This window comes from Rutidosis leptorrhynchoides, chromosome 11 (genome assembly GCF_046630445.1).
Source record: "Rutidosis leptorrhynchoides isolate AG116_Rl617_1_P2 chromosome 11, CSIRO_AGI_Rlap_v1, whole genome shotgun sequence".
NCBI classification, from domain to species: domain Eukaryota; kingdom Viridiplantae; phylum Streptophyta; class Magnoliopsida; order Asterales; family Asteraceae; genus Rutidosis; species Rutidosis leptorrhynchoides.
Window position 1 is genome coordinate 159,971,780 of NC_092343.1, and position 11,483 is coordinate 159,983,262.

At 35.3% G+C, this 11,483-nt stretch overlaps 1 protein-coding gene across 1 annotated transcript; it reads right to left on the minus strand.

Moving 5' to 3' along the window:
• Window positions 1–2,536: 2,536 nt before the first annotated feature.
• LOC139875140 (F-box/FBD/LRR-repeat protein At1g13570-like) lies at window positions 2,537–3,243 on the minus strand. The gene is made up of 3 exons (XM_071862503.1): window positions 3,174–3,243; window positions 2,913–3,070; window positions 2,537–2,821 (listed from the first exon to the last, which is right to left on the minus strand). The coding sequence occupies exons 1-3, from the start codon at window positions 3,241–3,243 to the stop codon at window positions 2,537–2,539; spliced, it is 513 nt and encodes a 170-aa protein (XP_071718604.1).
• Window positions 3,244–11,483: the final 8,240 nt, after the last annotated feature.

Genomic DNA, 11,483 nt, shown 5'->3' on the forward strand with positions numbered 1-11,483 from the left:
TTACATCGTCATTATTATCATCGTTATAATTATTTGATTATTATTATTATTATTATTATTATTATTATTATTATTATTATTATTATTATTATTATTATTATTATTATTATTATCATTGTTGTTATCAATATAGGTATTATCATTAAAATTGTTATTACTATACTTATTATTAAAAATTAAATTTTTATAAAAACTATTATTTTTATTATTATTACTATTAAAAGTATCATTTATATTAAAATTATCAAGTTTGTTAAAATTATCAATTCTAATAAAAATATTATTTTTATTATCTTTATCATATTAAGATTATTATTAAAAATTTATCATTTTTGATATGATTATTCTTATAAAATATTATTACGATTCTTATTATAATAATTATATAGTAATTATTATTAAGATAAAATATATTATTGGGAAATTATTATTATCGCTTTAGTATTATTATTAAAAATTATCAATTCAAATAGAATTATTATTTACATATAAAATAATATTATTTATTATTATTAAAAATTATCATGTTTATCTGAAAATATCGTATGAATATAATATTTTTATCAAAAATATTATTATTATTACATTTGTATTACTACAAAAGATTATTATTTATTATCAAGATTATTATTATCATTATTAATAGAATAATAATAATTATTATTATTACAAAATAATTCAATTTTTATTTATTATTATTATCAATATTATTTTATCAAATAAATATGTGATACAAAGATATTTTTACCACGCGTAATATAATTACATTAATAATACCTACCACTATAGTTTTACGATATTAAGTGAATTTTATAAATTTTACTACTTAAGATATATGAAAGAATATTTTATCATATATAAACTTTAATATAAAATTTTTATTAATAAATGACTTTTATTATTTACTCTAATAAAATCTACTAAAAATTTTTAAATATATAAAACGACTATATTTAAAGTATATAATAATCATGTATAGATTTTGAAAATCATTTTGGTCAAAATGACTTTTGTTGACTTTTGCATATTAGTCTCGAGCATTAGGATTGCGATACACTACGACCTGACCTAAATTGTTAGACAGTTATTGACCAACATATAAATATATATAATTAATATAGGTTCGTGAATCCAAGGCCAACCTTGCACTTGTTCAGTGCCGTCATATGCATTATTGCTATGAAATACAGTTTTGTGAGTTTCATTTGCTCCCCTTTTAAATGCTTTTGCATTTGGATTTAGATGTGAAACCAGCATTAACTTATTTGGAAACGTCTGACTGTTTGGACCAGACATTGAACCGGTTAAAAACTATAAATATCTTCCATGTACAAAGATCAAGACCCTTGTTGCTCTTTATAAAGCTTTTACTTAATCATTCTCCCATTCTTGAAAAAGTATCAATCCGACCCCGTGCAACAGCTGATGCTCATGAAAAGCACAACTTTGCTAAGGATGTTATGCGGTTTCCACGAGCTTCCTCGAAAGCAGAGCTTTTCTACTTGGATCTGTAACCGCAATTCATTAATAACTTTATTTATCCTTTTTTAATCATATGCGTATTAGTTATCGTTTCTCATGTTTTACATGCTGTGGGTTGTAACAATTTATATATAAATTTGGATGATCGTCTTCTATTTTTGATTTTCTAGTACTGTGTATATAATATTTGATGAAGTCGACTATTGGCAAGAAATGAGATTTGGTTTACAATGTTCATAAACTGAATTCTGCAGCTTCACAATGGTCAAGGTCATATCTTCAAGTTTTTTTATTGCTTTTGACAGGTTCAATATGGCTCATTAACTTGTTAGGTCATACTTGTCAAATTGGTTATCTGACTGGTTTGCTGAAGTGTTAGAACGGCTAGCTGGTTGGTTCAATTTAATAGAAAATGAGATCAAATGCTCATTGCTTGATAGTTCAGCAACAAGCACGTTTTAAATAAATAGTTCGTAGGATGATTTGTTTAGGTAAAATATACACCACAAAACTATAGTGTTATAAAGAGACCTTAGTTTTACATATTTAAGGTGGATGGAAAGTAACTTTAAAATACACAATAATATCGAGTTTTCCCTACATTTATAATTTATAGTTATAATTTCAGAAGTAGCCCCTGTATCATGAGCTGCTGTGTACAATTCTTGTAGATTTCTCAAGTAAGCAAGCAAACCACAAAAAATACCGAAAGGTAGTAAGGTTTGTACCTTACAAGTTGGAAAGCAGACATTGTCATGACTAATTAAGAAAGAACAAGGAAAGTATTGATTATATTGTGCACAAGCTACCATACCTACGATCGTTCCACACAATAACTGACGAACCAAGAAATGCTTCCTGCTATGGCACACATTATTTATCTTAATAACAACCATCGACCATTTTTTTTATAAATTACCAGGAAACATGTGTTGCAAGTTGCAACTTTTGTATTAATTAGTACCCAACATACAAAACATGGAAAAAAAAAAAAAAAAAAAAACAACATGAGATAATCAAATCTCAATGTAATTGGAAGTTGTTAAAGAACTAGCTACAGATTTAAATAGAGAAGCTCTGCTTTCGAGGAAGCTCGTGGAAACTGCATAACATGTTTACTATTGAGTCTTTCATGAACATCAGTTACATTAGGTTGGATCGACATTTTTTCAAGAGTGGGAGAATGAGCAAGTAAAAGCTTTATAAAGAGCAACACGGGTCTCGATCCATCTACACGTGTGATTTCTATAGTTTTCAACTGATTCAATGTCTGGCCCAAACAGTTTGATGCTTCCAAATAACTGGATGCCGGTGTCACATCAAAATGCATGTGCCGAGTCTAGTCTAGAAAAACATTAAAATTTAGAAAGTGCATTGGCATCAAACGTATTCGCTATATAAGCATATAAAAGAAGTTTGACATTATTTACCGTCAGCAAATTCATCAAATGAAGTTGTTCAATGTCAGGTGAGTTTCGAAGCATACGAAGAGCACCTTGAAGTTGATCCAGATCACCAAAGTTGATGTTTACAATCCTAAGAATCTTTAAACTATTAGCCTTGTTTGGAAGCCACCTAGATAAATTTTCTGAAACAAAAAGTTGTGCGGATGAAAGAGAGATTTCCAGTTACAAAAGAAAATCTAAAAACTGCTATAAATTGGACTAGAAAGGTATTCTCTTTGTGCAAACTTGATATGATAGAGAACGGTATTTTTCTTTGTTCTTTTTTGTCGGCATCACCCAGAGGGGAATTAACCATCTTCGCGATCATTTGCGACGCATGCAGGGGCGGTACTTAGTGGAACCCAAAGGGGGTATCCGGCCCACCTGGATTTTACGGAACAAAAAATTTTACACTAAAATTTTTTTTTTTTTACAAAAAAATAAGGTTTTTTTTTAGTGTTTGCCCCTGCTGACAATGAAAAATTTATTAAATTTTTACACCGCCCCGTCTGTGTCCGAATTCAAGTTCCGCCACTGGACGCATGCACGCACTTTCGGGAGGAAACCCGAATCACATTGCAGGAACTCGATCCTTAAACCATTTCGACCGCGTTTGAACCTTTAATGGATCTAGGAGAAAACCCCCCTCAGGTTTGATCTGGAGCTCCATATTTCATTTCTGGCAGATTAATTTAGAGGATGAGCTGAGCGAGGCTCAAACACAAGGAATGGGGATACCACACGCCTAGAAGTGCGGTGGTGATAGAGAACGGTATTAAACATTACAATTTAAAGTTCAAATCATACCTTAAGAAAAAAATCATCCATGGTGAAATACACAAGATTGGGCAAGTTAATTAAACTCGTTGCATAATTCATTTTTTCATCACCTAAAATGGATTGGTTGAAAGCTAAACCAAGTCTAGTAAGACATCGATCATGCAATAATGCGAGAAACAAGGCATCGGGGGAACAATTAAGAAGTAAAGTTTGCATCTTTGTAGCCTTAATGTTGAAATTTTGAACATTGATGCATAAAATCATGTGCAACTTCTTAAGCTCTGGTAATTCTATGACAGTTGTACATAATGTTGAAGATGTGAAGAATTTGATCAAAGGAACAAGGCTTGACTTAATGAACAAGTCGTAGAGAACTTGACTTGGTGAACAAGTTGTATGGAGCTTGACTAGGTGAAGAAGTCGTAGAGATTCTCTTGCCTTAATTAAATCTTCTAGTAGGAATGGAGTATGGAGCAAGTAATAGATATTTATGGAATGTCTTTTGCTTGAAGGATAAGTTTAACTTGGTGGACAAGTTTAACTCTTCCTATAAATTGTAACCCCTAGCCTCATTGTAATTGTGTGCACAATAATATAAGAAAATCTCTGATTTGCGCCCGTGGAGTAAACCATTCTCCGTGTTTTAGAGTTGGGATATAACCACGTTAAATACCCGTGTCGTTTGTACTTTATTTATCGTTATGCTTTAATTATTCATTTGTCATTTGTGGGTTAGTGATTATGATCAATCACTTGTCTTGTTGGGGCCTACCGAATTTCTATCAAGTGGTATCAGAGCTCAAGGTTCGAGTATAGACACAATGGCGAATTGAAAGTATGGTGAACGAACGACGGGCATATGATGTGATGCAACATGTATCATGATCATGAGATCAGTCAATGGGGTCGATGATCGGATCGATGGGTCTTGTTGCTGAGAGATTTTCAGGAAGATCCGGGTATCAGATCTAAGTTTTCATTCCTTGCGGTCCCGTTCAAGGGAATGATGAACTTTCAAAATTCGGATTCTACTGCACAGATGGAGGAGAAAAATCGTAACAGGTTCGTTAACCGTTGGATTGGTTTGAAGTTTTTATCGAAGGTTCTAGATACGTAGTTCTAGTGGCCGTAAAAATTTGAGAAAGATCGAACAGTTAGATCTCGAGATATAGTTTTTCGAAGCTGCTTCCATTCAGGTTTAAACTATTAGGATTTGGAGCTGTTAGAGAAGAAAAATCATTACGAGTTCGTTAACCGTCGGATCGCCTTGAAAATATAAATTTAAGTAAAAAACGTATAGTTCTAGTCGTGGTCAAAATTTGACAGTAATCAGACCGTTAGATCTGGAGTTATGGTTTTTCGAAGTTGTAGTTGTTCAGGTTTGGAGCTGCAGTGAGAGAAAAATTATAGAGGGTTCTTCTACCGTTGGATCGACGTGAAACTTGTACTGTAGGTTCTAGAAGTACTGACCTAAGAGTGGTAAAATGTTGGTGATGATCGGACCGTTGGATCTTGAGATACGATTTTTTAAGTTGCGGCAGGAGAGAGTTCCGATTTTGATGTTGCGAGTGGCAAGACGATTTGTATTGCGAATCCTCGGGCGATAAAGGCTGTGATTTTTCAGAGATGTAGCTTTGTTACTGGAGCCAAAATATATTCCGAATGTGATGGACGGCGCCACGGGCGCATCTCTCAGCGTGCGTGCATTCCCTTGGTAATGTTGAGTTGATCCTGAAGTCTTGTATCGAAATCTCACTGGTCCGCACACAGACAGTTTGAGAGTTCTGTTTGGCGGCGGTAAAAGGTTGGGTCCGAACTATCGTTGGAAGGGAGGCCCATATGGACTTGAGTTTGCGGGGAGGTTTGTTATGGTGCAAACCAAAGTCATACATGGGGTAGAAACACGTGTGTGCTTAAAAGGTGGTTTCTCTCTAGCTTTGGCGATAATGTAGCAAACAGTGGGACAAATCGAAAGTAGGAGTTATCCAGAAGGTTGGATACTCGCAGGTTGTAGTTTGGATGTGTGGATAGCGCAACGTGACATTTGCAGCATGTCGACGGTTGGTGCACCCCATACTTGGTGTATGTAATTGCGCACCCTCAATGGATGAGTCAATCTTGGAGCCTTGTACCGTAAGTCGTCTTGATGTGGTCCCAGTCAGCTTAGATCTGGACTATCATTAGAGGGAAGGCATAGTTGAACTTATGTTTGAGGGGAGGTTTAATGGATTGCAAATCAAAGTCCAACATCAGATTATTTAACAGGTCGACTAATGTATTTAGTCGAATATTCTATAGTATATGGAATATGTGGGCAGGGTTAGAGCTTCTCTCACTGAAGAAATTGATTTGAAGTTTTCAGATATGACGAGTTCGACTAGCGTTTTGGGTTTGGTTGACATTAGTACACCAAAGCGAGCGGTTTTCTTCGGGGTGACCAATTAGGAATCTTTAGGTGATGGTAGAAGTGGATAATCTTGTAAGTCCTGGAACTTGAGCTTTCTAGAGGGTGTCGGAAACTCGATAGGAGTTTGGTAATCGACAGAAGTATCGAGCTAGTGGGAGTTTGACGACTAATGGGAGTTATGGAGACGGTTATGCAACGTTGGGTCTCTGGTATTCACATGATTAGTGCGTATAACACTAGGGTACTTGTATGCTGCAAACATACCCTCGAATGGCAAAGAGATTTGCAACTGACTGGTGGAACGAACCAGATTATTCTCGAATAGCCACGATTTTATTTCTTACTCGTACAGTGGGAGCGTGCTTGGGATGAGAAGATGGGGTTTGTGAAATTCATAGCTATGAGATGGGTCAGTGTACCAGCGCAAAAGCGTTAGAAGTTCAAAGGTATAGATTTTAAGGTTTTGCGTTCTCACTGGAGCCTTGATGAAGAGTCTACGAGGGCGTCTGTTGGATTTTCTGATTGCTGGGAAGGAAAATCATAGATAGACGGTGAAATCCTGTACGAGGGTGATCATTGACATGTGTGTTCGGGATTGGACATGCCTAGAGTGATCGGTGAGGCGGTGTAGTCTCATGAAGAATCCTATAATTGAAGAGTTGCATACTTCAATTGATCTTCGGGTAAAAAGATGATCTTCCGGTAAGAAGATGGTGGTGCAAGAAACCGAGATGGCCCAAGTTAGTAAATAGAGATCGGGTTGAAGCTTAGTTGTTTTGGTGTCCAAAGACTTCCTTCCCTCTAGTGTGGAAGAGCGGCGTGACCCGGATGTTTGATTCCGGTGATATCAAAAGTCGTAGCTGAAAGGAGATCGAGAGTTGCTATGGGTGTTTGAACAACATTGACAGTTGAGGCGGTTATTGATTTCTAGTTCCGACAAGTAGTGTTAAAGACATTGTATCAAAAGTCTACTCATTCGACGTATGTGATGAGTGTATGTGTCCCAAATGGAGTTTGGCGGTATAATGGTGGTTTAACTTTCTTAGATGGAATGGAGATTGATATTCGGGTTTGTTCAAAATTTTCAAGTGGGAGATTGTTGAGTAGTGAAGAGTTTGCTAAAAGTCTTCAAGTAGAAGATTGTTGAAGGTGTGAAGAATTTGATCAAAGGAACAAGGCTTGACTTGATGAACAAGTCGTAGAGAGCCTGACTTGGTGAACAAGTTGTAGGGAGTTTGACTTGGTGAAGAAGTCGTATTGATTCTCTTGCCTTAATTAAATCTTCTAGTAGGAATAGCGTATGGAGCAAGTAATAGATATTTATGGAATGTCTTTTGCGTGAAGGACAAGTTAAACTTGGTGGACAAGTTTAACTCTTCCTATAAATTGTAACCCCTAGCTTCATTGTAATTGTGTGCACAATTATATAAGAAAATCTCTGGTTTGCGCCCGTGGAGTAAACTCTTCTCCGTGTTTTGGAGTTGGGATATAACCACGTTAAATACCCATGTCGTTTGTACTTTATTATCGTTATGCTTTAATTATTCGTTTTTCATTTGTGGGTTAGTGATCAATCATTTGTCTTGTTGGGGCCTACCGAATTCCTATCACTTGAGTTGTCCCCAAATTTAATATTTATGAGGAGGAGATCTTCGAGATAAAGAAATCCTGGAAACGCTATTGGCGGCTTAAAGATGCAGTTTTGAAGTTGTAATTTTCTCAATTCTAGACAATGAAACAAACAAGATGGTAGTCGATAACATTTGTTTGAATTAGAAAGGATGAGTTCCCGAACATTGCCTTTTGAAAACGAAAAAATCCATTGATTGATTTCTTGGAAGCTATCAAGATATATCTTTGGTATGTAGAGAATCACCTTCAAGATAGGACCGGTTAGATAGTTGAAGAGTTGGTTTGTGATCCTTATCAAGAACCATTTTTGGCAAACTTTTCAGAAAAATTCTTATCAAGAACCAAAGACCCCATTTGTACCTCCAGTTTGTTGATAAAATGCTAGTCCTTACATCAACTTGAATAGGTAGTCAAAGACCCCATTTGTACCTCCAGTTTGTTGATAAAATGCTAGTCCTTACATCAAATTGAATACGGCTCTATTGAGTCGACAACAATCGTCGATTTATTGGCGACTTGACTGACTCTTAGATCCTAAATTAAATTCCAGGCAGGATTTAAAACCCATGGAAATTTTGATTCTACCATTTTCATGGCGTCTATTATTATTATTTATTTTTTGTATTTTTAATTTATTTTTTAAAAAAAAAAACTTTTTCCTACTTAAAGGCCGGAGGTCCTCTCGGAAGCAATCTCTTTATCCGTCGAAAAAAGAGAGGGATGACTTTCTCTACTCTTGAGAGTGTTTCACTCTGGGTGGAGAAATGACTTGTCTTTATTTCTCGGATAGGGGAAGGATTGTCTACATCTCACCTCCCCCATACACCACTCATGTGGTATTGGGTTTTGTTGTTGTTGTTGTTGTTGTTGTTGTTGTTGTTACATCAAATTGAATGGGTAGTCGCTCTAAACTCAAGTTTGTCAAGTTGTCTTGAAATTTACTGATTCTATCCTCTTCATCACATGTTACAAACCTCCTCTTATGATTATCTATAAGACAATTCAAGAAATATAATAATGAGTTTTTGAAAGACAACCAAGCAGGACACAAATAGTGAAATACAATTTAAAAAATCCAACAGTGAGAAGAAAACCAAACTCATCAAAATACATGGAACAACTTGACATTGCTGATACACTTGAAAATTTTCTAAATGTAAATACAGTTGTCCGTAACATGAGAAAATTGCAACAAAAAACATTTAACAAAACAAACACATGAAACTTATAAATAGAGGGTGCAAAACCACATTCTCTTTGTAGCACTTTACTACCCCTACAGGCTACACTATTGTGTTTCAATAAAAAAAAATGTGTACACAAATCTATATTTATAGTTATTGCTCTATAGCCTTCTAAGTTCATTGTAGACTAAACTCAAAAGAACTGATATTTCTGCTATGTTTTGACTAGTAATCTAACCCGCTCATACTATATAATTACTGTAGACATTAAACATCTGAAAATGTAAAATCATGTGAAAACCTTGAAGTACTCCTATTGTTGGGGTGCAAACCCAATCCCACATAGGTGGGAGATAAATTCCAAGGGCAATATATAAGATAGTGGGCTACTCCCTCTATCACCAATTGGTTTTAGAGTGGAATCTCAATAGCTTATATGATTGTGATACTTGGTGGTTAATTTTCAAAATCAGAGTTAAGCAGGAACAAAGAATGTATGACCTGAAGTATAAAATTATAAGAATTAATGAAAGAATAAAAGGAAGTTGAATAAAGATGTAGAAAGTTACCGATAGATGTTCACAATTAGGGATGAATCTTTGCGCCATTCATTCCTCTGGACCTCCCAAAATGTTTACATCTACGCTCTCTTTTTTTATTTAGGGCACACTCGGGAATTGTCGGAGCGGACTTCTTTCAACGTGGAAAGAAATATTGCAAGGAAAATTTAATTTAAATTATTGATTCACTTGCTTCCTGTTTAGTTTCCTAGATGTTGGCTTTAGTAGGTTTGTTCCTCATGTATTTGTTACTTGTCTAATTTTGATACCGACGTATTTGGTTTCAGTTTTACGCCTTCCGTCGGTTGGAGTTAAAGTCGACTTGTTACGTAAACTAGCCTTGATATCGGTGAAAAAGTCACGTTTTTACCCCCGATATTAAGCCCTAAAACAATAAAGATTCAAACTTTTTCGGAAAAATTATCGCTTTTTCGGTTGATTTTGTAGATTAAGTAATTACGAAGACAATACAAAAAGAATCAAGTAAAACGGAGCTAAAACGAAGATTCTAGAGCGAAAACGGTGAAAGACAAGAAATCAAGTTACCATCCAGTGAATTTCAGCTGACCAGGCAACCTAAACGGCCTGCCAAACTTCTTGCCTGTATATCAAACGGCCTGCCACACGGCCTGATCAAACGGGCACCTTAAACGGGCAAACCAAGCAAACGGGCCTAGCAAACGGCTTGCCAAACGACATGCCAGCCGTTTGCTGGCAAAAATCAAGTCTATTTAAAGGGCTCTCTCCATCCATTTCAACACACACTTAATTTGTAATTCACTTTATATTTTCAAGCTCTTAGTTAGTTTTTAGTAGTAGTTAGCTTAGCTTTTATTTTTCGGAGGATATCCCGGCAAGTCCCTGCGATCTCGGGCAGATTTCTTCAGCCTTTTCAGATTTTCATCCGAAACGCTTGTCTTTTGTATTAAACCTGTGTTCTTACTTTTTATGTTTAATAACGCGTTCCGATATTACCATGATAACTTAATTAATCTGTATGTTGCCATGATAGAAGTTTGGGTTAGTGTAATTATGTTAATTAAGTACGATTACTGTGGTAATACTGAACTAGTAAGTTTGATAGATTTGTATGCTAGCATCTTAAGGATTGACCAACCTAGGTTGTGATCAGGATTTGTCCACCTATATGAACTTAGCTACTTCATAGGATTAAGACCCCTGGTTATACTATATCTGAAGATTCTATGAACTCGGTAAGGTCGGTGTTCCCGAGAGGCATTTAATGCGCTTTTAGGACACGGAACTTACGAATTGAGACATGAATAACCTAGTATGCCTATTGACTGTTCCGAAGAGACTTCTTAGGAGCTTTTAAGATCTAGTTAGTGCCTTCACTGTATGACCCAAGCCTATTGCATGTTCTTGTTTGATTGTTGCCTTAGGATTAAGTCATGTCAACTGTATAGGTATTTATTAGGTTTCTATATGCTTTACTTTCAGTATATCATTTGTAATGCTGTATAATACTTGAACTGATATGATCTCATTAGTATAATGAAATGGTTGTTAGTTTTCATTTAAGGTTTTGCCAACTTAAATCGACGGACTCCTTCCGTTTGTGATCAGTGTTCAATCAACACGGCACATTGTTATTCAATTAACGAAACTGATAACGAGGGTTAGGATTATACCTCAACTCACTAATAAACCTAGTACTTTACTGAGGATAACCTCCGAGGTATAGCTACCTTTCAATTATACAATCAAGTGACATACTTTTCACTGCTCAAAGAGAACTCCGAGAGTTCAGAGACAAGTAGGTCTGTGTAATTTTCTCATTCAACTAGATCTACATCATTCCAAGCATAGCCTTAACATAAGCATGATTACCTTTTCCTAACCCATAACTAATATCTTGGTCAACATATCCCTGATCTTCATACTCCGGATATCCTTCCACTTGTTTACTTTTCCGCACTTAGGACTTTTAGCTTAAACCAACTACTATCCTTTATCTAGATAATTTAAATAA